A 26,860-nucleotide genomic window follows, 5' to 3' on the forward strand; every position below is an offset into this window, starting at 1 on the left:
ATGGAAGAGTTTGGGAACAACAGCAACTCAGCCACGAAGTGGTAGGCCACGTAAACTGACGGAGAGGGGTCAGCGGATGCTGAAGCGCATAGTGCAAAGAGGTCGTCGACTTTCTTCACAGTCAATTGCTACAGAGCTCCAAACATCATGTGACCTTCAGATTAGCGCAAGTACAGTACGCAGAGAGCTTCATGGAATGGGTTTCCATGGCGGAGCAGCTGCATCCAAGCCACACATCACCAAGCGCAATGCAAAGCGTCGGATGCAGTGGTGTAAAGCACGCCGCCACTGGACTCTAGAGCAGTGGAGACGCATTCTCTGGAGTGATGAATCACGCTTTTCCATCTGGCAATCTGATGGACGAGTCTGGGTTTGGAGGTTGCCAGGAGTTGGGCTTGGCCCCTTAGTTCCAGTGAAAGGAACTTTGAATGCTTCAGGATACCAAAACATTTTGGACAATTCCATGCTCCCAACCTTGTGGGAACAGTTTGGAGCAGGCCCCTTCCTCTTCCAACATGACTGTGCACCAGTGCACAAAGCAAGGTCCATAAAGACATGGATGACAGAGTCTGGTGTGGATGAACTTGACTGGCCTGCACAGAGTCCTGACCTGAACCCAATAGAACACCTTTGGGATGAATTAGAGCGGAGACTAAGAGCCAGGCCTTCTCAACTAACATCAGTGTGTGACCTCACCAATGCGCTTTTGGAAGAATGGTCAAAAATTCCTATAAACACACTCCTCAACCTTGTGGACAGCCTTCCTAGAAGAGTTGAAGCTGTAATAGCTGCAAAAGGTGGACCGATATCATATTGAACCCTATGGGTTAGGAATGGGATGGCACTTAAGTTCATATGTGAGTCAAGGCAGGTGACCGAATACTTTTGGTAATATAGTGTATACACCATAGCATCTCTAGCAGAAATGAACATTATTGGGTGATGCTTTACATTGCAGTTCCCTTAACTTATATTATATTACACTTTAGTTAAAATAAACAAAACCATGAACTTTAATACACCATCAGTAATATTAACAAAGAAATGAACACTATATTATTTGTAGACATTAAATTAATTATAAATAGAGTAAAATGAAGCCACAGTAACTGCATGTCCCAGAGTGTTTTGTTCCTCTTATACCACAGAAATTTGACAACACCTTAATGAACGTTTGCAGTTTGCTGAATTGTCAAAATTCAGAACTGAACCTGAAGTAAGTTCCAATAGTTACGCCTGAAGAGCAGAGATCAGAAGATTATCAACTAGAGATGGCACCGATCTGATACCCGGCATAGATATCGGGCCAATATCAGCAAAAAAACGGTGGATCGGATATCAGAGAAAACATATCGGATATCGTAACCTGTAAAAAATGGCTGGAATTGGATTTGGAAAAGAAATGTATTTTTAGAACTGAAAATGTTCACATATAAAGAGACTTGACTATTTTTCTTTCGCTAGGATTGATTTTATTATATTTACGCTTTACGCTTTATTACGGGATTTTTGCGTGAAAGAGTTTAACTGTGAAGAGCTTCAGTTTAAAAAAAAAAAAAAAACATTTTAAAGCTTAGTAGATTTTTAAAGAAAACAATATCAGATGAGTATTGGTATCAGCTGATACTCAAGGTTTCAGTACCGGTATCAGAAAAGAAGCAGTGGTGTCATGCCATCTCTGTTATCCATGTTTAGGGACATTCTGTCATTAAATTTGCGTTGAATTAATGTATAGTTATTTTTAGTCGTAGATTGAATAAACATCACTGCAGATACATATCATTAACAAGTTAAATAAAAAAACAAACATCAGTTACTTTATTGTAATGTTACTTATGGTATGTTAATGCTGAAGTTCATGGTTTGGTAATGTTAAATGCTAAAAGTAAATGTTACTAATTACTGTAGTGATTAGATCAACAAAAGCTGCCTATTAAGTCAATTACAAGCTTTCAACTTTAAACATTGGTATATAATGACTTGGTCGTTAGGAAAGACTTACAGACAGATATTTTCTAAGCTTTAGAGGGTGATTAAGATCAGAACTGTAGCAAAAGCTCTAGTAACTGGACAACAACTAAACTAGACAGGAGTGTATTTTAAAGGCAATATGAGCATCATTTGAAATGAATGCAACTTGCACAACATGGCGTATATATTGATTTTTCCATTAAGCAGGTAGGATGTAGCAGGTTATATTGATTAGCCGAAAGTGGTGCGTAGGCTGTGTGTGTATTTTTTTATGCATTTACACACTGTACAGTAAAAAGGACTTCTTTGAACTTGGTGAAAAAGGTGAACGCAGTAATGAGGCAAACTCAATCCTGAGCATCTAAGAAATTAAAATGCAAAACATATTCACCCCTATGCAAAACTCCTCCTGTTCCCATAACATGATTTGCATTACTTCTTGGCCGGAGAGGAAAAATTATATTAGACGCGAGAACATTTCTTTGTGACTATAATAACAGAAACCTGAGATTTTTAAATTTATTATCATACAAAAGTTTGCAATATTTTAATAGCACTTGCCTTTAAATACAGAACACTCACTAGAAGATGCAGGGATGATCAGATCAGAGCAGTTTATAGCCAGTTATTATGTTCTCTTTTCCTGTCGAAGGTGACTCCATTGTAGTGGCACCCAGCCAGACTCTGTCCAACGAGGAGTACCACATGCTGCGGGAGACGGCTATTAAAGTGGTGCGCCACCTTGGCATTGTGGGAGAGTGCAACATCCAGTACGCCCTGCACCCGTCATCTCTGGAGTACTGCATCATCGAGGTCAACGCCCGGCTGTCCAGAAGCTCAGCTCTGGCCTCTAAAGCTACGGGGTAATGGAGGTTTGAACTTTTAAAGACTTTTATAATTATGGGTCGATGATTGAAGTCCTAAAGTTGGGTCAGTATTTACACTGGGAAAGTTTGGTGTATTCAGAGTCGGGTTACGCACATGCGTCAGGTGAGTTTTTTTAAGAGTGCCACCTGTGTGTAGTTCATGCCACCAGGTTTTTCCTAAGTAGATGCGTCAGAGACACTTGAACCTCGGAAAAAACGGGTATAGAAAATTCAAACGGAAGAAAAAAAAATTTTCTTTGCTGTCAAATGTAATAAGTTGTATCATAAAAGCAAAAGAAAATTTAAAAATGAAATAAAAAAAACACTAATATTTTGATGGATGAATGCATTAAAAGCATTTTAAAAAAATCACATAGGAGTCTCATATATTGCCAGTATATTACAGCATGAATAGTCCTAGTTGTAATGATCATATTAATCAAATTTGGTTTAATCAAACAAAATGGCTTTCACCATCATCATTATACAACAGCTTATAAAATAGCACTTGATCCAGCACATCCTATTGTATTGTATTTTATTTTTTAATGTCATGCACTAACAGCTAACTGAGTTTACATAAGGTGCTTTAAGTGTTAGAATTTATTATTTAAAGAACCTTTTGTAAATTTAAATATGGCAAAAGATGAAAAATAGAAAAGTCAGGGCATAATATATATAATATATTAACATTGTTAATGTACGGTATGTGGGCTGCTTTTGCCAGTTTTCACCTTTCTCTTCATGGAAACAAGGAAACTAATGACAAAAACACAAAAAAAGACATCTTAGCAAGTGAAAAATATCTTGAATAGAGTAATATTTGTCTAGTATTTCTAATATGTTTTTCTAGTATTAAAAGATTACAATAAAGCCATTACAAGATTATTATTAAACCCATTTCTAGACATTTGTATACATTTCAATCTTTAAATGTTCATGTTATATTGGCAGGCAAGTTTGCTAATTTTAAGAGTTTACTATGTTTCTAGAACGATCTGCCAAGAGAATAAGAAAATGTAAAATTTCAAGCTTGAAATCAGTAAAAATGTCTAGAAATAGGTTTAATAATTTTATATTTGGTTCACTGTAATGCTGTAATAGAAAATATTAGATACATTTGATTATATTTAAGACATTTTCACTTGCTATGATCACATATTTGCAATAAAATATTGTAATGACTCGTTTAGGTGATCATAATGCTGTTTTCTCCCCAAAACGAGACAAAATTAGAAAAAGGTTTTAAGGAAAACATAGTGTCAAAATGTTATTTTTTCAAATTTATCGTATTTTTTGCATAAATATGATGCACAAGGCTTTTGGCATCCCTGCATCCAAAATAAAGCTTAACACTAAGTCTAATAAAGAATATTTTGACTTGTATTTTTGTCATTTTCACCTACGTACATATTTACTACTAAGTATGTATTGTACTGTAAAATTAAGTGCTATCATGGCTTCACATATGTAGTTCTAAGATTAAAAAAGCACTTAAAGTCTTTTAAAGTGCTGGTATTTCATTTTGAATCTTCTGCATGTGAAATAGATAGTTGCAGTTATTACTGAGTTGTGGATCGAAGAGAAAAAAGGAGAGAAAATGTCACCGGCTTAGTTCGAATCTCACCTGTGAAACTTTCCGAAAGTTAGAAAGTGAGCGATTAGCACGCTGGCTTTGTGTTTGTTGTCGCAGAAATATTGAGAAATGACTCCTGCCAAATGTTGAACACATTGGATGCCAGACTTTGAAAACACCCACCCACCACTCAGGCTGTTCAGTGTGAAACGAATCCGTATATTTAGAAAGACATTTGAAAGTCGACTGCTTCGAAGAGAATAAAAAAAAAAAAAAACTACTAAATTTCATGGAATGGAACAATGGGCTGCTTTTTTTTTTGCTTATTAAGAAAGTGTGAAGGGGAGAGAGAGAGAGAGAGGGAGAGAGAGAGAGAGAGGGAGAGAGGGAGAGAGAGTTTGTCTTAGAGCCTCACAAATCTAAAGAGAGGTTTAAATGATGTTATGAGAAGGTACAATAAATTTGAATTATACACAAGCACAATTTTTGGCTTCCACTATTCATTAAACATCATTTCTTGGGTAAAGTTAGCTAGTTGGCTAATGTTAGTTTTTTTATGTACTAGATTCTGACCAATCACAGTGCACTCACACAGTTTAGACAAACTCTAATGCACATATTTGTTTTATGAGTCTAATTGTCTTTATATTCAGCATTTAAAAAATGAACACTCAGTTAATGTGACTAAAAACAAGTGGTATTGTGATTCACGTAAAGGATTATACATCAACACACATCAGCGCTACTGAATTCTCCATTCTGATTGGTTGGAAACTATTGATTAATTTTCTATATCAGCATCTCTTCAAGCTGAATCATACATTTATATTAATGCGCTCAAGGATTTGCCATATAAACAGATTTAAAAGACGTGTAATTATTGATATGGAAGGAGTCTCCAGTGTCAGCGCTTTGTAACAGTCAGAGGTAAAGCTGTGACTTCAAGTTTTTAGACATCTTCAGGATGTCTACGTGTTGCGGTTCCTCAGTAACACGACAAGCTGCAATTTTGTTGTATTAACTTCAAGAGAGAGAAGAAAGAGAGGCTGGTGAGTTTATAGCTGCTATAAAGCAAGTGATAACAGGAACTACATGGTAACAGGAACATTAGACGTAACTATAAATGGATAAAAAGTACACGTAGACTTATTCAAAAATAATCAACTTCACCCCACCAATGTTGCTGATTATTTTTCTATAACAGCATGCCTCAATATGAAAGAAATGGCTATTTTTTCTGTTTTTGTCATAAAACTATTTTGTTCCTAAATGATTGTTGTAAATAATTGTAGCTGTTATCTCACAGCTCTGTAATCCAGCTAACAGGAAAGTGTCCTCATCAAAATGTCTAAATAAAAGTGTGAATAGAGAGAAAGTGAAATGAACACTGCTGCGTCTGTGTCTTGCCCCAGGTACCCGCTGGCTTTTGTAGCAGCGAAGCTGGCCCTGGGCATTCCTCTGCCCGAGATTAAGAACGCTGTTTCCGGAAAGACCACGGCCTGCTTCGAGCCCAGTCTGGACTACATTGTGACGAAGATCCCTCGCTGGGACCTGGACCGCTTCCAGGGCATGTCACGAGAGATCGGCAGTGCCATGAAGAGCGTAGGAGAGGTGAGAGACTCGCAGCGCAGAAACATGTCTCCAGACCCACACACACACACACACACACACACACACACACACACACACACAGTGTCTGCTGAGCTTCTGTTCCAGTGACCACAAGGTGGGAGTTCAGATCCCGGCTGCTCTCACACTGAGAAGTGTGAATAGTTCCAGGAGGTGCATCAGAGCAAACTGACTGCTGTTACAGAACAATTACTAACTGTGGCTCAATTACTTCATTAAATTATCCAACATTTCCCAAAATTCTTCTCTTCTCTTCTCTTCTCTTCTCTTTCATGTCACTCTTTCATTCTTCTCTTCTTTTCTTCCACATCACTCTTCCTCTCCTCTTCTTTTTCATGTCACTCTTTCTCTCTTCTCTTCTCTTCTCTTCTCTTCTCTTCTTCCACATCACTCTTCCTCTCCTCCTCTTCTTTTTCATGTCACTCTTTCTCTCTTCTCTTCTCTTCTCTTCTCTTCTACATCACTCTCTTCTCTTCTTTTCTCTTCTTCTCACCTCTCCTCTCTCTCCTCTCCTCTTCCACATCACTCCTTCTCTCCTCTCCTCTTCCACACCACTCCTCCTCTCCTCTCTTCTTCTCTCCTCTCTTCTCCTCTCTCTGCTCTGCTCTCCTCTCCTCTTTTCTCCTCTCCTCTCTTCTTCTCTCCCCTTCACTCCTCTCCTCTTCCACATCATTCTTTCTCTCTTCTCTTCTCCTCTCCTCTCCTGTCCTCCTCTCAGGTAATGGCGGTGGGTCGTACCTTTGAAGAGAGCATCCAGAAGGCGTTGCGGATGTGCCACCCCTCCGTGGACGGCTTTGTGCCACACCTGCCCTTAAAGAGACCCTGGACCGAGCAGCATGACCTGCGCCAGGAGCTCGCTGTTCCGTCCAGCACTCGCATTTTCTCCCTGGCTAAGGTAGAGCTCAGGACTCGCGTGCCACTCAGTAACCCTCACTCATTTCTATTCAGGTTTACTCTGGTTTGCCTGGTGTAGGCGGACCAGCATATGCTCATATACTCACCAGCTCACATAATCATACAGCTTAACATCCAGACATTATAAAAATGCTACAGGTAGCATTTCTAAACTGCTCATTTGCACCTGTTATTTATTTATTTTTTTCAGCACTTTCTATGAATATGTTTGCGAGGTCAGGCTGTGAGTGGGCCGAAGCTGCCGTCAGTAATATTTTCTGTACACCTGTTAAAAGTGCGACATCTGTTAGCCTAGATTTCCTTTGCTGTTCCTTTTTAGTTGCAGGTCTGCTTCATTATTTCTAACATAATTACAAATAATTATTTTCCAAACTCTGTACCTTTTTTTCTTTCTCTTTTTTTCAGAATAACCTTGAAAATAATCTAGTGTATATATACATATATATATTTAATATAGCCAGTTGCTGTGTGAAAGCAAATATTTCATGGGTGCTGGATACAATTATTCGTTATTAAGAACAAATGGCCCAAATTGCATCAGGCCAGGAAATATCAATAACTCTCAAGGTTAGCCTTGTGGTAATTGCCGCACCGTAATTTCATGCCGTCTCTCTCCACTTGAGCAAGGACCGGCTTCCGATTCACCGGGTGCCCAAGTGGTCACGGCTCATCGGTCTCAGCGCTTTATATTCAGCAGAGGCAGCGAGCTTACTGCTTGCAATCAGGAGCCATTATCCCTCATTTAACAATGACCCAACAATATGTTACTGATTCTTATTTTTTAAAACAACCGGCGTCTTTTTGTGATTTATATCTGACTGATTAACTTGTTTTCATCAGAGAGTTTAAGCAGCATGTGTTGACTTTTTCCCTCTAGGCGCTGCATGACGGAGTCAAAGTGGACCAGATTCATGAGCTCACAGCTATCGATAAATGGTTTCTGCACAAACTGAGGCGCATTACAGAGCTGGAGCAGCACCTGCGTCAGTACGACAGGTGAGCAGCAGACATTACATAACGCTTGTTTGTGTATATACTTAAAAAAAAACAAAACAAAAAAAAAAAACACGTCGCATATACACGCTTATTGCATTTATGATGCAAAACAAGCCAAGTGGTTGCCACTAGATGGTGATGTTGGGATAGATTTAAGCTTTTAGTAAGTAGTCCTTCTCATCCTGTCAGTCAACCCCAGTGAGTCAGTGATCTACAGGGTTAAAGTGCTTTAAAGAGCCCCAAAATGTAAGCATTCCATTATAGTGAGTCACTCATGATGTTTGGACTCTGACTGCCGATTCAACTTCCAGTGACTTGTGACTGTTCTTTTTCAAATAAAATCACTCATTACGCATTACTCATTACTCATTACTCATTACTCATGAAATTTAGTCCATTATAGTCGTCTGTAATTCAGTTCAGCTCAGCTCAATTTTATAAGTGCTTTTAGCAATAGACATTGTCACAAAGCAGCTTTATACAAATCCAGGTGAAGGACAGTGGGATTAAAAATCATTGAAGGAACTCTTCTGGGTGAGGGACAGTGGGATTATAAACCATTACAGGAACTCTTCTGGGTGAGGGACAGTGGGATTATAAATCATTACAGGAACTCTTCTGGGTGAGGGACAGTGAGATTATAAACCATTACAGGAACTCTTCTGGGTGAGGGACAGTGGGATTATAAATCATTACAGGAACTCTTCTGGGTGAGGGACAGTGGGATTATAAATCATTACAGGAACTCTTCTGGGTGAGGGACAGTGAGATTATAAATCATTACAGGAACTCTTCTGGGTGAGGGGCAGTGGGATTATAAATCATTACAGGAACTCTTCTGGGTGAGGGGCAGTGGGATTATAAACCATTACAGGAACTCTTCTGGGTGAGGGGCAGTGGGATTATAAACCATTACAGGAACTCTTCTGGGTGAGGGACAGTGGGATTATAAACCATTACAGGAACTCTTCTGGGTGAGGGACAGTATGATTATAAATCATTACAGGAACTCTTCTGGGTGAGGGACAGTGGGATTATAAATCATTACAGGAACTCTTCTGGGTGAGGGACAGTATGATTATAAATCATTACAGGAACTCTTCTGGGTGAGGGACAGTGGAATTATAAACCATTACAGGAACTCTTCTGGGTGTGGGACAGTGGGATTATAAATCATTACAGGAACTCTTCTGGGTGAGGGACAGTAGGATTATAAATCATTACAGGAACTCTTCTGGGTGAGGGACAGTGGGATTATAAATCATTACAGGAACTCTTCTGGGTGAGGGACAGTGGGATTATAAACCATTACAGGAACTCTTCTGGGTGAGGGACAGAGGGATTATAAATCATTATAGTATACAGGTATAGAAAATAAAGTCAGACAGTACTGAGTGTGTTAACAGGATGTTCAGTATGAGCACATAAGAGTGAAGAAGAGTCCTGGGATGAGCACAGAACAGTATTTATGATTACAGCAGCAGCTCTTTAATACGAAACATTATCCAAGCAAGCAGACTTGGAAATAAACTGTTTTTGGAAGTGAAATTTTGGGGTGCTTAGAGTATCTATGTGGGACCATGGATTCTCATTCAGTAGCTAGGTTTTTACTGTGTGAGAGATTGCTCGTTTTGATACACATTAAAGATGCTTTCACACTAAGTGCTTTTCCCTCAATCGCTCATTACGCATTTTACATGTAAACTATAGGAAATGGCACATGATGGACAGAAAGTGGGTCTGTGTTTTATATATATATATATAAAAGCATAAAGTTTTTCAGAAAAGTGTCCAGTGACCTATGAATGTACTCATGACATGTTATAATGCATACATTGTTATAATCATTTATGAAAAAGGCCATTACAGTTTTTTTTTTAGACATTTAAAGACATTCATCCCCAGTTTGCTTCATGCACTATGTTTCATCATAGATACACTTTCAGAAGTTTTGTAATATGGTTTCCTGAGTTTAAAAAAAATCTGTGGTATAAATCATTGGTTAAAGGAAAAAGAAAACAGAATTAAGGCTTTTTTCATTGATGGAGATATTTCAGCATGTATACGGTGTGTATGATGCACTTTAGTATAATATCAGTAAATATCAATAAAGGCACAGCTGTGCTTTTTCAGACTGTTCAGCAGTTTACAGGAGCTAACACAACCATGCTATTGGCAAGAATTGTGCTTTGACTGGCAGGTGTGACACTCTGGAAGCTGTATAAGATTGTATATATATATATATATATATATATATATATATATATATATATATATATATATATATATATATATACACACACATATATAATCTGTATATATATTATACTTGTATAACTGTATAATCATGCCATATTTCAGCACCATTAATGTCTGCTTTACTTGATTTTAATCAGGCTTATATATTACTGGATCTAAACTTTTAGTGTAAATTATGAAACTAGGATGGGTGTTTTAGTAAACAGGAATTAACAACATATTGGACAATTCCATGGAAGTCCAAGTATCTAGGAAAAAATGGTATGATCCCAGCTGAATTCATTAATCTGACTGATCTGAGACCTGTCCAGTCTAGACCGATATTATAACCAGCACGATTGATTGACCTTTCTCTGTCCGAGACCCGGGGAAGTAGGATTGTTCATCCTGATATGTACTAACCCTCACTACTCACTAATTTATAATTGGTTATAGCATTCTGATTGGTGCGGTTAAAGCTTACACAAGCCTTAGCTAATATTAGCCCCACCCATTCACACGATGAAAAAATACATCACATTGAAAATGAATCAGTTATTTCTACTTTGTAGTGCATATTGCCAACATTAACCTCTTTATTATACAGGTTTTGGCTCCCTGAGCATTCACTGACCCACACAGGAGTCACAATGAAAAACAAGTACTCATATAAATGGGTTTGTTATTGGGATAGTTACTTTACTGTACCTCATGTTGCTATGACAAAGAATGAACTATTAGTGCCAACATCTACAGTTTATACAGTACATTTATGGTTTTTTGACCCCTTGCTGTGGCGATACAGGATACACCTAAAAACTACATATATATTTTTTAGATAACACAGCGATACGACCAAAGACGACCAGTCTAGGTAAAAGTCACAGGTGATTGCTTTAAGACTATACAGGAAGCCTGGCCTAAAATATCATTCAAACGTGGCACTGAAATGTTTACCAAAGTGTCTCTATTATTCATCAGTCTTGGTGGAACTCAATATTTTAGCGAATCAAATGATCAAATGTCTCACTGCAATATGTGTGAAAATTGCAATATGCAATATGCTCCTTTGAAGCCCCGACACAGCGCTAATACACAGTTATTGAAGACGGTGCGTCTCTTGGTGTTTGAGGTGTTTGTCTACAGCTCATTGGACAACAGGCTTTTAACACATCATTTTGAGTGTTTGACTTCACTGGAAATGAAGGTGGTTTTTACACAGAAAAAAAAAAACCCAAAAACATCTTGATGTTTATTGATCAGCATGCTCTTCGTGTGTCCCACCTGGATGCATGGCTTCTGTTTACGATGATTGGTCGGCTTCTTAAAGGGGCGGAACCATGTAACAAGCTGCCAATCAGTAAATCAGGAATGAACATGGCTGACATTTCAAACTTAAACATATCGGCACCAGTCAGAATCATTTGGAGCCTGTAGTAGGTGTGATTTGTAAATAAACTGTAAGTACACAGCTCTGTTTGATTATTGGCATTCGTTTCTGAAATTTGTTGTTTATAAATCTAGCTAGCTAGCTGTCACTTTCTTCTTCATCTTGCAGCAGCTTAGCTGCTTTATGGGACTAAATAGCAGACTCTGCTAATGCTGACCTGATTTTAGAAAAATCTTTCAATGTGCATACTTATGAAGAGAGACTGAAAATTGAACATGAGGGCAGACCAACGGCCGAGATTTGAATTCAAAAGTCAGGGAGTAAGAACAGTCCTTTTAGCTGCCTTGATATAGGAAAATGGATTGTCTATGTTCATTCTTAGTCTTAGATTTCAAATTCCTGTGGATGTGCGAATGTGAATTCACAAGCCTTGGTCTTTGTGAGCCAGAAGAAACCATCCGGGCAGGGCTGTGGTCTCATACAGAAAATGGAGGAGCTGCTTATTATTAAGTCTCTTGCCATGCTGTTTTCTTGTCCACTGACACGTGCTAGGGTTTTTTTTTGTGGTACAGTTCTGTTTTTAATCTCTGCCTGCTAGGGTCTTTTTGTTAACAAAAAGCTATTTGTAAAGCAGGGTGACATTTTCAGTGACTCATTTGGTTAAATGGGAGTTTACGTATGAGCCACCGTAATGTTTTTTTGCTGCACAGGTCAGCGACTAACTCTGAGTTTGTCTGTAGTAAAAGCTCACAGTTGGTGTGTGGGATAGCTAATGAGATTGTGTGTCCACAGAGACTGACACTGCGGAGCGTAACAGACCTGCTGCCCCACGCTGGTGCGTCTCCAACCGCGAGTCTGCCGCGGCTCTCTCGCTCGCTGCTGAGGGGGAGGCAAAATCTGGAGGCTTTCTGTTTTCACTACCATAATGCATGGCACATTTGTTTGGAATGTAATAGCGCACGGCCTGTCGCACTGTGTTCATACACCGAGTCCATGCTTCTGCATTTGCGGCATAATTTAACGTCTTAAACCAATCAGGAATCGCTGAAGCTGCCATGCCGGATTTCTAGTGTTGCAGCAACAAAGGCAGTTAAGCAGCAGCAGCAGCAGTGATGCCAATCGAAACCACCCACCAGAACATAACAGCGTGTGTGTGTGTGTGTGTGTGTGTGTGTGTGTGTGTGTGACTATAATCACCAAACCCACGGTGGCGTGGGGCATTTTCACTTCTTACCATTTGAATGTGAACATTCTGCTTCTTTGAATGAATTATGATGTGCATTTATGGTGAATGTCACCTGATCATCTGATTTGTTTCATACTCCTTGATTTCTATTTGATGTTCGGCCCAAAATCATATTTATATAATTGCAGAAAATGCACAGTACTGTGCAAAGGTTTTTTTTTTGTCTTAGATAATTATTGGATGTCATCTGCATTATAGCACCTGTATTAAAGAGCCATTTTTAGATTTCTAAAAGCATAAAAAACATTTTACAGAAAGATATTTCCGTCAGTAAAGAGTGTAACATATTACATAATACACCAATTTTTCACAAAGTGTACCTGACGCATGAATTACTGATACGTTTTTAAAGGCAAAGGGTTGTAATGCCAAATACTGACTTTGCTTAGTTTATTACTTTAGTATTTTTTTATGTAGAAAACGTTTAGTAAAATTTTTTAAGGCATCTTTTTTTACTGCACATCTTTACACATTTGCACTGTCCTGTACTCGAGATATGTTAGTTTTGCACTGGAGCTACGGGACAAATGTTATGGAAGTCTTTCTCATCCAGAATCTGTTCTGAAAGTATTTTCCTCACACCACATCCGGTTCTTTATGGATGTCAGACATTTGCTGATGTGATTTACACATCACAGTATGGCCACAGTATGACTTACTGTAATGTGTAAAGATGAACTAAACTTATACCGTATACAGGGGTGGACAAGTCCTAAATTCATTTCTTTCACCAGGGACGTAAAAGCTCCAGTGTGCTGCCCAGTCCTAACAGGAAACCTAAATATCTAGACTAAAAAAGGGGTAGCTAACATCATTTAACCAAAAAGATGAGTTAAGTCTATGTATACACACCAGTGAAAATGAGTGAGCACTCAATGGATGGGCTTCATTTATCAATCATTTAGTAAAGTCGTGTGTAAATGTTTTTCGTAAGCCAAAAAAAAAAAAAAAAGAATTCTGTCAGGTTTGCAAAAGTTTTGGTAATAATTTTTTTCTATCCATTTATATAAATTACTGAGCTGGTTCACGGCACAGTCGATTCACATTTAGCCACACCCACAAAGCTCCATAAAAGGCAAAGCTCACAAAAAAACGTTGAAAAGAACGCCTCCTAAGCGTGGTGTTCGCTAAATCTTCCAGTAATGCAGCTCAGCCACTGCAGTGTGTCAGCTACCATAGACACACACTAACTGTTCCTCCTTTTATAGGGTGCCATTTCTTTTGTCGCAGTTGAACGGCTAGTCTTATTTGTCTTAATTTATGGATTTGTATTTGGATTGTATTGGATTGCTTTCTTTAAAGTCATTAATATGAAAGGACAGAGTTTGATAAAATGTTCATTAAATCAGTGTGTAATTGACATAAATAAGTGATTAAAACTTGACAGGGTAATCCGTGTATAAAATCGCAGTAACTCATCACCAGCTGTACGATTTGAAGCCAATCAGTCGAGATACACATTAGCGAGTCTCTTTATATGTAAATTTATGCAAACTCAGGAGCGAATGTAGAATATGAACGCTTTTCTAAAGCTAAAGAAGCAAACATGTCTTGGCTGGTCAGATATATTAAAGTAATTAAAAAAAAAAGTTAATTTCTCAGATTCCGTTTCAAGCGTTTGATGATTACTGTTTATTTTTAAGTTAGTTAATTAATTATATGAGATATGAAATATTTATGCTCTTATTTGCAATCATTAAATCTTTATACCTGACCTTACTATTGATTTGATGTCTGAATATTTTTTAACAGAATAATCAGGAAAAAAAAAAAAACTGCATTCTTTCAGCAACAGTGAGGAATTGTTTAGCAATGAGATGTTCAGTAATGAACTGGACGTGTTTAGGCGTGTAATGCTGATCTTCTGTGTTATCTCTCAGCTCCACTGTTCCAGCTGATCTGTTGCTGAAGGCCAAGCAGGAGGGCTTCTCAGACCGGCAGGTGGGCCAGGCCCTCGGCGCGTCAGAGGCAGAGACACGCTCCCTGAGACTGAGCCACAGCATCCAGCCCTGGGTCAAACAGGTCAGGACATCATGCCCTCATAACCACCACTATCAGTCACTTTTCTATGAAAGAAAGACAGCTGTACTAAAGATATTGACTGCTCTGTCTTTCAGATTGATACGCTAGCTGCAGAATATCCTGCTGTCACTAACTACCTGTACTGTACCTACCATGGCCAGGTGAGACACTGTGCTAATCAAAATAATGACAGGGTAATAATTAGTCAGATATGAACTTACATAACAGCTATTGATAATAAAATGATGTATTACTGTTTTAATGATGTATACAGTTTTAACTGTCATCAGTATATCTGAATTAGCATGTTAATTAGCATGTTTCGAATCATGTTAAGGCAGGAATAAGGAAACATTCTCAATGTTAGCTGGCAACCGTAATTCCGATTTTTCCCAAAAGCACAAGCACACTATTCCTGCGTGCTGGGTTTCATGGTTCAATTATTAATCTTTTTATAAATTAATCATTTGCTGAAGTCTATTATTGAGCACAAGGTTCCTGGAAAAAAAACAATCAATTCTGCTATTTTTTGACATTTTATGCCATTTTTTAAATATTTTTATTTATTTATTTTTTCCATAAAATGTGACACATGGTTGTTCTGTTGTAACAGGAGCATGACCTGGACTTCAGAGATCAGAGTGTGATGGTTTTAGGCTGTGGTCCTTATCACATCGGTGAGTAATTGGCCTGTGTTTTTTTAACATGCACAATGTACTGGCCCCTCTGCTTCATCCATCAGTGAAAAAGGACCACCAAGGGCCAAATCTGAGCAGATATTATTTGGATGATGGTTTATTCTCAGCACGGCAGTACCACTGACACTGACATGGGAGTGTGTGTGGTGCTGGTATGAGTGTATCAGGTACAACAGCAGAGTTAGATACTAAAGCTCATCTGTTTTGCATGCACAGTGTGTGTTAGTTGTTATGTAATGGTCCAGTGGTTTTCTCTCTCACTCACAACCTTGTGTACAGCACCTGACGGTCTACGAAGTGACCTATCTGGGATACACATACATGATAAACAAGTGTGTACAAGTGTATAGTCTTTCCTTATACCACAACATTGTTGAATTCTCGAATCTGATTGGTCAGAAAGTGTCAGTTAGTTTTCTATAACAGCAGCTTTGACAGTAGTGCAGCTGTAAATCACAGGCTTATATTAATGCACTTGTTCTAATACGGTTTCTATAGTAACAGCGAAACACAGATGTTTTCTCTGAGGTTCTTATTTAACATTAATGGAAGGAGTCTCCAGTGTCAGTAGGTTTTCCACCACAGGAAAGTCTTCAGGACAGAGGAGTTTACACTCTTTGGTTTCTCAGTAACATGACAAGATGTTTTTTTTTTTTTCCTGAGAGAGAGAAAAAAAGATGCTAATAAAAGCATGACTGTTTCTAGCTGCTGTAACGTAAGTGATGACAGGAAGTTGCTTCCTGGACGTTCCACAGCTTTAAACTGTACTATAAATGGAAAAGATGTTGTGCTTTAATTAACAGGACCTGGTTAGCTTTAGTAAAGCGCTATGGTATAAGAGGAATAAAATAAAACACTTTGGGAAGTGTTTTTTTTTTTTCAAAGTAATTTTTAAGTAATTGCGCTTCATCACGTGACCCCATCGCTGATTATTTTCCTATAACAGTGTGCTTTATTCATTAAAGAAAGTGTACTGGCAACTTTGCATTTTCTAAACTGACACCTTTGAAACCATAAGCTGTAACCTAATAATCTAGAAACGGATGGCTGCGACATTGGAGTGCTCCCAAAAAATGGTTTGGGCACTGGGCATGAGCCACTTGGTGGTATTTAGATGGCCAATAAATTGGACAATTTAAAGGCCGGAAAATGTTCCTGCAGCAAATCTGCAACAAATTGCACACTCTCACTGCTCTAAGTTTAGTCTTGTGTATTAAAACCCACAGTCTCTCAGTCTCCTAGTGAAGCCAGTAACAGAGTGGAGAAGAAAATGAAATGCCACCATGCTAATTATATGAAGCAAAGAGGTTTGGTGTAAGGTTTTAAAGTCTGAAATTGAAAACTTTGTGAGTGTTTTTCTCGAGGCCACCTCTAGACTCAACCTATTGGACTAAATTACTACATCCATGGATGTTTCTACATCTATTCATTTATATTTATTCAAATCCTAGTGCAGAGTCAATTCCACTGCCATAGACTCTGTTTGAAAAATCACTACTGGGATTTAATCTCCATCTCCTATGCGTTTAAGTGAAAGTGTTTGTAGTGATGAGTGAATGTTGGTTCAGTTTGACTCTCTCCTGCGCTCCAGGCAGCAGTGTGGAGTTCGACTGGTGTGCCGTGTCCAGTATCCGCGCCCTCAGACAGATGGGCAAGCGCACAGTGGTGGTGAACCACAACCCCGAGACGGTCAGCACCGACTTCGACGAGTGCGACCGCCTCTATTTCGAGGAGCTGACGCTCGAGCGTGTTCTGGACATTAACCGTCAGGAGGTAAGAGGTCAAAGGTCACACCAGGCACCTGTTCCTTTTTTTTTTTCTTTTCATTTCTCACTTTGGATTCCTTTTGTTGAGGCAATATACATACTGTATATTCAGTAAATTTAGATTCAGTAAATTTTGATTCATTTTTAGAGCTCAAAAGTAACTGATTTGTTGTGAAAAGGACATTGTGAGTTTCCGCTTGCGACTATTGTGGTAGAATAAATGGAAATGTAATACTAGGAGTGTCTTTTGTAGAATGTTGTTCAAGTAGAGATAGCTCTACTGAATTCTTACATTTCATGCATGTATTAATTGACATCAGCCTAAAAATTTGTGATGTTGTGGTATGACTTTTTATTGCGTAATGTGGCGTAACGAAAAAAAGAGTTACTTTGTATTTAGCATGAATGCATCAGGATAATTAAAATTATTCTCTGGGGTGCATCTGTACTTCACTTTCTCCAAAGATTTTTTACTTTGATTAGGACAGAACTGTCAAGATTAAAAACACTGAAGTAATCATATAGATGTGTAAAGGATTTAATGAAAGAATGTAAAAATAACACCGAATGAATATTACACTTGCAAATGAAATTAAACAGTGAGAAACACGAAATGAGAAATCTGAAAAAAGAACATGCAAAGACTAAGAACAAAAAAAAAAAAAAGAAACAGAAATAGAGGACTGGAGATCTATCAGAGAATGAACTGGAAATTGGTGCATCTAGTTGAAAACCATAAAATTGATCAAGTACATACATGGAGTTGAATAGAACTGCTGACAGCTTGATTTCTTTTATTAATATTTTTCATTTCCACCCACTTTTTCTTCTACAGTTTGCAATCTTGTGTTGGTGGTTTGCTTTGACCTTTTAAACCACAAGAGTCAGACTATCATCAGCCTACCAGTAAAATCCCATTATAGTGAAGTGTGTTCAAAATAAAAGCCGTGAGCTTCTCACAGAGAACTGATCTCTGATTAATGTCTGTGTAGCTAATAACCCGATCCTCTCGTCTTATGAGCAATTAACTCACCAGGAGCTGCTTCGGGACATAAGGCAAACCGGTATTATCTTGACTCCGCATCTCCATAGAGACTGCAAAGCCCTGATCACATTCAGACTTGTTCATACTAAAAAAAAACCTCTCCCGCTGAGATTGTCTCCATGTGTCTGATGATACCCCTTGACTTTTCCTTTCCCGTTATAAGCTGGTACAAGTGGTGATCACAGATCACGGGGTGATTAAGCATTTAATTTTATTTATTTATTTAGTGGAGATGAGAGTTTAATGCGCATTGTTTTCCTACGTTGAAATTCCCAGATGCTGTGTCGGGGTAATTACTAGGAGTGTGCAAGCAGGAGCGTATAAACACTGGAAGGGAGGAGGGTGGGTTTGGGGTGGGGACATGCCAAAACCTGTGCTTGAATAATGAAGTGGTCATGCATGCCGTTGCCATGGAAATGCAGAGGAATGGATCAGAGAGATGAATGGAAGGAGTTGGGATGTTATGAGTTGTGAATTCCTGCTTGGGACTATAGTGGAGTGAGTGGGAATGGAAGAGTGGAGGGTCACGCCATGACAGCCGTGCTACGTGCTCTCTCTGCTTATATCATTGGTGAAAGGATGAGAGCGATGGAGAAGAGTGAGCATTAAAACAATCGAGTAAATATAAGTTGCTCAAAAAAGTAACAGAAAGGTAATAACAATCCCTGCCATAACACTGGTCTACAAGGAGAAAGCCTCGGAAATGAAAGTAGCTCAATTTTACTAGAATTGGGTCACTAATAAAGGAAAATTATGTCCTCAGTGTTAATTGGCTCCAGTTTCCAAGATTCAGCTTCAGGTCAAAATTGAATGAAAATAATTAAAAATTAGAATGGGGTGTGTGTGCGATTATGCTCCATAACTTTTCTACAAAATGTGATATAGCAATGAGAATGATGCCACACCAATCATTATAAATTTATCTTTTTATTGATACCAATAACATAACTTTCCATTCATTTATTGTTTTTTTTGCATGTAACATTTTCATGCTTTTTTTCATGAAAAACTGAATTGTGGGTGGGTTGGTCCCATTGCTGTGTAGCTTCCCAGACTATTAAGATACAACCACAAAATTAAGTTTTAAAGCTTACGAAATATAATGTGAATATCAGATAATTACAGAATACTAGCTCTAACATCAGATTAAACGACAAGGTTCCATCTTTATTCGGTATCTAAATGGCGCTTTTTGGTTTCGAGGCATCTTGGTTTCTGAGGGAAAATATCACGCGACTGTTCCTTGGAAATGTTAGGCAATGACACTTTCACAAGCCACCGAATGTAACTGTATGATGCGCAGATCTGGCCAAGACAAATGTACTCTGCAATAAAAGACCAATAAATTACAGTTAGGTAATAATCTTTAGTCTCAAAGTGAAGATAAATGTATAAACTTTCATATGGTACCGTTTTCATTGCTCTACCGTACTTTGTCGACTAACATTTTCGAAGTTACGAGGCATCATGATCATCAGACCCCCCCCCCCCCCCCCCCCCCCCCCCTCCCTTGTAGGCAAATATACTCGCCTGTGTATAGATAATTATAAATCTTTATCATGAAATATCTTGAAAACTTTAGCCAACCAGCACCTTTATCACCTTTATCACTTCATTTCAAAATGAAAATGGGAAAATAAGAAAGCAGATTTTTCAGCGTCAACAGAGTCAACCTGAAAGTATCGTAGTCTATTCTCTGGTTAAGATGTGTACTCATGAACCTGATTCTGTTTTCTTAAAAGGTGAAACATTTTTAAGATATTGCTTGCTGCAGAACCAACAGTCCCATGGGTGGAGCTGGATCTGGTCCATAAGCATAATCCTTAACCTTTAATCCTAACCAACACAGCACTTTACAGCAAGAAACTACACGTTAAACACACTTATCCAGCCTGACACACACTCCACCACTGCCCAGGTATTAGGAGCTGGATCAGGTCCGACTCCAACCCATGGATTTTTTCATATTTGCATTGAGGGATACTTGGGAATTTTGGGCATTTAAAATGTTCTTTAAATAGTCTTAAACCAGAGCACCTGAAAAATCCTGCTGACTTTATTTAGCCATCAAGTCATCCTCCTTTATGATGTTACACTCTTGCTATTTAAAAAAACACACAGTGATCCATATTATCAGTAAATCAAGCACTAATGGCAATCTGTAATCTACCCTCTTCTTGCTACATGCTAGAAAGTAAGTGCTGATACAGAATTTGGTCATTTACGGTTGTTTAATAAGTTTAGTAGTATTAGCTCCAAAATGAATATGAAGCAATGAAATACAAGCAAAGAAATAGGAGATCTTTTTGTAATATGCATTATTTTTTTTAAATAATGCATATTACAAAAAGATCTCCTATTTCTGTGCCCGCTGTAGCCTCAGATTCTTGTTCTTGGCTGACAGGAGTGGAGTCCGATGTGGCTTTCTGCTGTTGTACCAAATCCACCTCAAGCGTTCTGAGATGCCTTTCTGCTCAGCACAGTTGTAAAGAGTGCTTATTTGAGTTACGGTAGCCTTCCTGTCAGCTCGAACCAGTGCGACCATTCTCTCCTGACATCTCTTATCAACAAGGAACCGACAGACATTGGATGTTTTTTTTTCTTTCGCACCACTCTGTGTAAACTAAATAAAAAAACAAATGAATATAGCATACATTGATGTTAGAGCGTTTTTTGCCTTGAACTGGTGCAGGTCCATCAAACAGATCTTGGTCCACCTGAAATAGGTGGCGTGTGGTCTATATCAAGTGCATCAACTTACAAAACTGTGCAGTTGATCTGCAGCTTATTTGCTTTATTAATAGGAAACCATTTGTAGCAGTAGTGTGCCTTAATAATTTTAGATATAGACTGGATACATATGGACGTATTCTTACATGCCTACTGATATTTCTGTGAATCAGCATAAGCAGTCAGCATCACTGTTGGAAAACTTCCTGACCTCGTCCTTTATCTCTTCTGAAGGGATGTACGGGCTGCATAGTCTCAGTGGGAGGGCAGATCCCCAATAACCTGGCCGTGCCACTGCACCTGAACGGCGTGAAGATTCTGGGCACGAACCCCCTGCAGATCCACCGGGCTGAGGAGAGATCTATATTCTCCAGCATCCTGGATGAGCTGGGAGTGGCTCAGGCGCCGTGGAGAGCCCTGAGCTCACTGGTGAGACTGTCTTTTACACAAAATAATAATGTGCTCTTCTCCTTGGCGCATGCAACGCAGCATACAGAGTTGATGTGAAGTAGAATAGCAGTGAGCCATCTTTTATAGATCAGAGTCGAAATGTATTCTTATAGCGATTTTTTTTTTTTTTTTTTTTACAATTCAAATTGTTTCAAAGAATCTTTACAGAGATGGTTGCTTTAAGCCCCAATGAGCAAGGGAAGGTTATTCTATACCATTCTTGCTACTGGATTATAAAATGCTAGAATATTACTTACTTGTGGTGGAGAAAACAGTTAAAGCTTTCTATATCAGGAGCTAAAGATGAAAATTCTGTGCTCAAACTTTCTAGTTCAAATCCTGGCTGCTGTATTTTAGATAAATTGAAATTTGCTAGAATTGCATTACAGTAATCTAATCTCGATTATTTATATATATATATATATATATATATATATATATATATATATATATATATATATATATATATATATATATATATGTAATATGACTGAACAAACTTCTTAGCATCAGGTGTGTGCAGCATATTTCTCATCTTAACAATATTTCACGTTATACAGTATGAGAAGGAAGCTTTAACAACATGCATCAGTATCTTTTTTTTTTTCCCAGGTTGAGTACATGTGCCGATACTGACACTGATAAAGAAATGAGTGCTCTACTTAGTATTAATTTTGGACATGATGGAACATTTTATTTAGCTCTGTTTATATTTATATTAAAAATGAGCACAAGGTGTCATTTATCTAACCTGCCTTGGCTCCTGCATGTGCTCAGTGCTCGCCAAAGTGAAGTGCTGTCATGTTCAACAGTCTCTCCACACACTCACGTCACTTCTTCACGCTTGATAATAACTTTGTGAGCGTGCAGTTCACAGCACCTTGTGGTCATTCTTAATGACCACGCTCTCTAATACTGCTCTGCACACTCTGCTGTCAGAGTTTGCAATCTCTGTTAAAGATACAGTTTAAACCCTGTAAAATGTTTTATCACGCTGGTTGTAGTGTAGGAAGATGCTGTAGCTCCACCTCTTGATATTAGGGTACAGTTTGCAGTCTGCATTAATCAGACACAGCTCTCGGGTTTAGGTGAACTCCATCCACCTACCACCATTTTTTTTAAAAATAAAATTGCTTATCCCTGTTCAACTCATGTCAAGTATATGAACAATTTTGTTACACAGACTAGCTCTGTTTTAACACGTGTGCATTTTGTACATCTCCGAAGTACAACATGCACAATCCGATTCTCCCGAGGTGTGCTGAGTGCTCTTGGGCCTCAGACATTCAAAGTGCTGAAACGTGTTGTGTTTTGTAGAAGTAGACGTCGTGTCCATTAGCCACGCCGGCTCTTTTGGGCAGAGACGGTGCTGTTGTAAGGGGCACAGAGATGGCAGTGCTGCATTTTAATAAACTTCCCCCAGCTATGGAAACAAGCCGAGTGAGCTCACTCAACACTCAGGGACATGACGGTTCACTTGGTGTGCTGCTCGTTAGGGGAATCAGCAACTTCTCCTTAAAGCACCCAGCACCTCCTCGACCTCAGGATTGTTTGCTAGAAAGTTTGTCATGTTTTTTTTTGTAATGTAGGCTGTCACTGATTGGCCCATTTTGCCAGGAGTCAAAATGAAAATAATAAAAGTCAAGCGAAAATAATTTCCAGTGAATATAATACACACTCAAAACGAGCACCAGAATTAAAAAAAAAATACATCTGAAAAAAATAGTGTTCTAGCTCATGGTTATTTTTATTCTTTTCAAAATACTACATTTGACTTCCAGTTACACGAAGCTAAGTTTTTGGAGATAAATTCAGTCTTCGGTAATTACCTTCTCATCCGTTTTATCTCTCAAACTGCAAACGAAATGCACTAAAAGCATGTCCTGATATGAAAACACACTTTACTACCGTGTTGTATCTACTTCCTGTTGTGTATTATTGGATGGTGTGTAGAGCAAAGCTGCCTGACAGTTGATTTATCATTGTGTGTTTCAGGAAGATGCCTTCGCATTCGCTAATGAAGTGGGTTACCCCTGCCTCCTCAGGCCCTCTTACGTTTTAAGGTGAGTAAAATATAAGATAGATAGCTTTAGGAGTAAATTATCAGGTTATTTATGTTGCTGTATTGAGACTGGAATCAGTCAGTATAAAGGAGAGAGCCGTTTTCTTTACTAGCTATATTATCAAACAGTTTCTCAGAAAAGTCTCTCCATAACCAATAAGACGCAATTCAGTTTCTTTAATATAATGTGAATTTCCAGAAATGTTGGGTTTTTTTTATGCCTCGTTGTAAAACTCCCTGATGCTCTGTGCTTTTTGCACTGCATGCCAGCTGTACTGCTCCCAAGAGACCTGAGCTTTTAGCACTGCTGTTCAGTCAGCTGACAGACCTGATACTCGCATAACACCATACAACTGTTACCCATAATGCCCCAGATGAACCTCAGGCTGGAGCACAAAGGGACTGCAGCTCAGAGTCTGAACCCATCAGCTTTCCATCAGCTCAGCCAGTTCATCCAGACTAGCAGACAGTTGTGTGGATGCTTTGTGGGACTTGTGTAGGAGGGCAAAAAAAAAAAAATAACAATAATAATAATAAAAAAAAAACCTGGTGGGTGTTGTAAATAATTTAGTACCATTTTATTCCTTGTACTGTACACATGTTCTTTGGTCAAAATTTGTGCATTATTTCAGTTGTCTAGTAGTTAATGATTTTACCGTAGGCGCAAACATAACATCAAAAATCTCACAGACACGCTAGAGGAAATTAGCATTATTATTAGCAATGCTAATTTCCTCTAGCATGTCTGTGAGATTTTCAATTTTGAGTAAAATATATGATAGTTTGCTTTAGGACTAAATTACCAAGTATGTATAAAGGCATTTATATATGTTGAGACTGGAATCAGTCTAACCTAAAGTTACCTATGAATAGACTCACAAGGATTCAGCACGAAAACATTATAGAGAATCAAAATTCCTGGTACATTCATCAGGAATGAGCAAAGCTAGCTAGCCACCAGGCAAGTAAAAGCTTCCGTGTGCTACCCAGAAAGTGACCAGGCTGAAAAAGCAGTAGCTAATGTAATTTTTTTTACTTTTTTTGCTAGTTAAATGCATTAATGCTGATTAAGGGAAACAAACAAGTATATAATTACTATACTCTTAATATAAGAGTACACTATTTTTGCAATGCGCTTTTATTTTGTTTGATTTCGTCAGTATTTTCACATGCGCTCCTGATTCTGTAAATATCCTCCATCATCTGTGCATGCTATTTAACCTGCCTAGTAAAAATCATTCTACTGTCAGCCACATCTCTCGTCAGCCGATGTGTGTAGTGCAGCAGGTGGACAAATCAGTAGCCTGGCTTTTGTAACTTCATGTAACTTCTAGAGCAATGCATCATATACAGTGCAACACTCTGCAAACGTCAGTGAACACCATTTTTTTAGTCAAGTGGCCATTCAGTATTTTGTTGTTAATTATTTGGTGGCAAATAGAAATGATGGGAAAATGTACAGAACGTTAATTTAATTTAAACTTCTATACAGCACTTATTTACTCAGATCGATTAAAGTTTAATATAACAAATAAAATATTTACAGATTTTATATTTGTTACATTATATTTACATTATATTTATATTTTTATATTTTTATATTTTTGCTGTTGAAGACCTTTGTGTGATTTTTCTGTTAAATCCATTATCCCATCATTATTGTTCATTATTGTTATTGTTCATAATTCACACAAAGGTTTTATTTCACCAGTAAAAAGAGTACGAAATCTGTAAATCTTTTAATTGTAATATTAAAAAACAAGGCTGTTTTTACGGAAAATGGAATTAATGTGCTGCACCTTTTCCCGTCATTATTGTTTGCCACTGAATAATTAACAGTAACCATTTGACTGAAAACAAAATGCTGCTTTCTTGGACTTTTTAACCGAACACAGATTTTTTTTTCTTTTAAATGACTGAATTTAGGGAAGTGCAACTTTGCTTCTTTTACTCCCGAGCAACTTATTGTCCAAGCTGTAAGGAGTATTATCTGAAACAGTTGGCTCGACATGGCATAAAAATCTTCTGTTGTTTTGTTCTTTTGTTCTACTTGAGTGGATTCAAAGAAAATTAAAGAGAAACTAGTTTATCTTATTTCAAGCAGAGAGTGTTGGAATGTTTTGGCTGATAATTCTCATTTCTCACATTACCAAATTTCTCAAATTCTGCCACAAATGTTGGCAGAAAGTTGTAATAAGTTAAAAACTCGACAAAGAAGTGTTTGTTTTTGTGTGAAAACTGACTGAATCTGAAGAGCTTGAAGGTTTGGCTGACCCTAATCTCCCTCCTGTTTGGTTTCTCTCCCTTGCTCTTCAGCTTCTTTAGCATTTTTGTTCTACATTTTGTCGTGTCACTGAATATCCCTGAGGGCTAATTTACGCACAACAGATGCGTCTGCTTTAAAGCAGTTATTAGAGGTGTTTTTCTTGTGTTTATTGCGTTTTTTTTTTTCTTCCCGGTGTCAGCGGTTCTGCGATGAACGTGGCCTACGGCGAGGAGGAGATGAAGCGCTTCTTGGAGGAAGCGGCCCAGGTGTCTCAGGTGAGTCCTGGTTCACGTCCATCAGCTAGAAGGAAGTCTTACAGCAATGCATTTCAATATATGGATGCCATAAAATCCTAGAAGAAATAGTGATTTAATAATAGTGGTAGTGTTCATCTCAATGGAGGGATACTTATGCTACCCAAAAATTTTTCACTGCCAGTATAAAGTTTATTTCACTAAAACGACAGACATGAGACAGGACACAATTGCGTGTACTCAGCACAATGTGAATTACGGCAAATCCAACACAGGAGCAAGAGTCAGAAACCAAAACAACCAGGAAGCATGAAAACAAGGCTCGCAACTTAACGGTACCGAAATGCGTGAAAGTTGACTTTGCAATGTGACAAAAGGGCCTTTCGCACCGCGCGAACCTTTTCATAGTACCTGAACTAATTGTCCTCCATCCGCCGGTTGTTTACGTTGTTCTTCTTTGTTTCCGTTGTTGAACGCCGCGCACAAATGACGTCGCTGTCGACCGGCTTGCGTCACTTCCTAGTGCCCCCTGTCGGTGCGAATGCAACCCTTTAAACGGTACTGGGAAACAGTTCGTGCAAAATCGCCCAGTACTTTAGTACTGTAAATTTAGTTCTGGAACTAAAGTGGTGCGAAAGGCCCTAATGAAACAGCCAAGCTGATTAAGGGCTAAACACAGAACAGGTGCACACATTAGGAGAACAAACCAATGACAGTGTAGTGGTGGAGACAGGAGTAGA

General features: G+C 38.4%; 1 protein-coding gene across 1 annotated transcript in view; it reads left to right on the forward strand.

Annotated features, from left to right (window-relative positions):
* Positions 1-26,860, forward strand: part of cps1 (carbamoyl-phosphate synthase 1, mitochondrial) — an 80,660-nt gene that overhangs the window by 21,292 nt on the left and 32,508 nt on the right. Inside the window, exons 18-28 of the mRNA XM_026912908.3 lie at positions 2,624-2,834; positions 5,826-6,024; positions 6,761-6,937; positions 7,835-7,953; positions 14,708-14,849; positions 14,945-15,010; positions 15,463-15,526; positions 17,139-17,320; positions 21,323-21,517; positions 23,534-23,601; positions 26,066-26,141. Of these exons, the coding sequence (XP_026768709.3) occupies positions 2,624-2,834; positions 5,826-6,024; positions 6,761-6,937; positions 7,835-7,953; positions 14,708-14,849; positions 14,945-15,010; positions 15,463-15,526; positions 17,139-17,320; positions 21,323-21,517; positions 23,534-23,601; positions 26,066-26,141 (1,499 nt within the window). The remainder of the gene's footprint in view (positions 1-2,623; positions 2,835-5,825; positions 6,025-6,760; positions 6,938-7,834; positions 7,954-14,707; positions 14,850-14,944; positions 15,011-15,462; positions 15,527-17,138; positions 17,321-21,322; positions 21,518-23,533; positions 23,602-26,065; positions 26,142-26,860) is intronic.

Source organism: Pangasianodon hypophthalmus, chromosome 5 (assembly GCF_027358585.1).
Source record: "Pangasianodon hypophthalmus isolate fPanHyp1 chromosome 5, fPanHyp1.pri, whole genome shotgun sequence".
NCBI lineage: Eukaryota > Metazoa > Chordata > Actinopteri > Siluriformes > Pangasiidae > Pangasianodon > Pangasianodon hypophthalmus.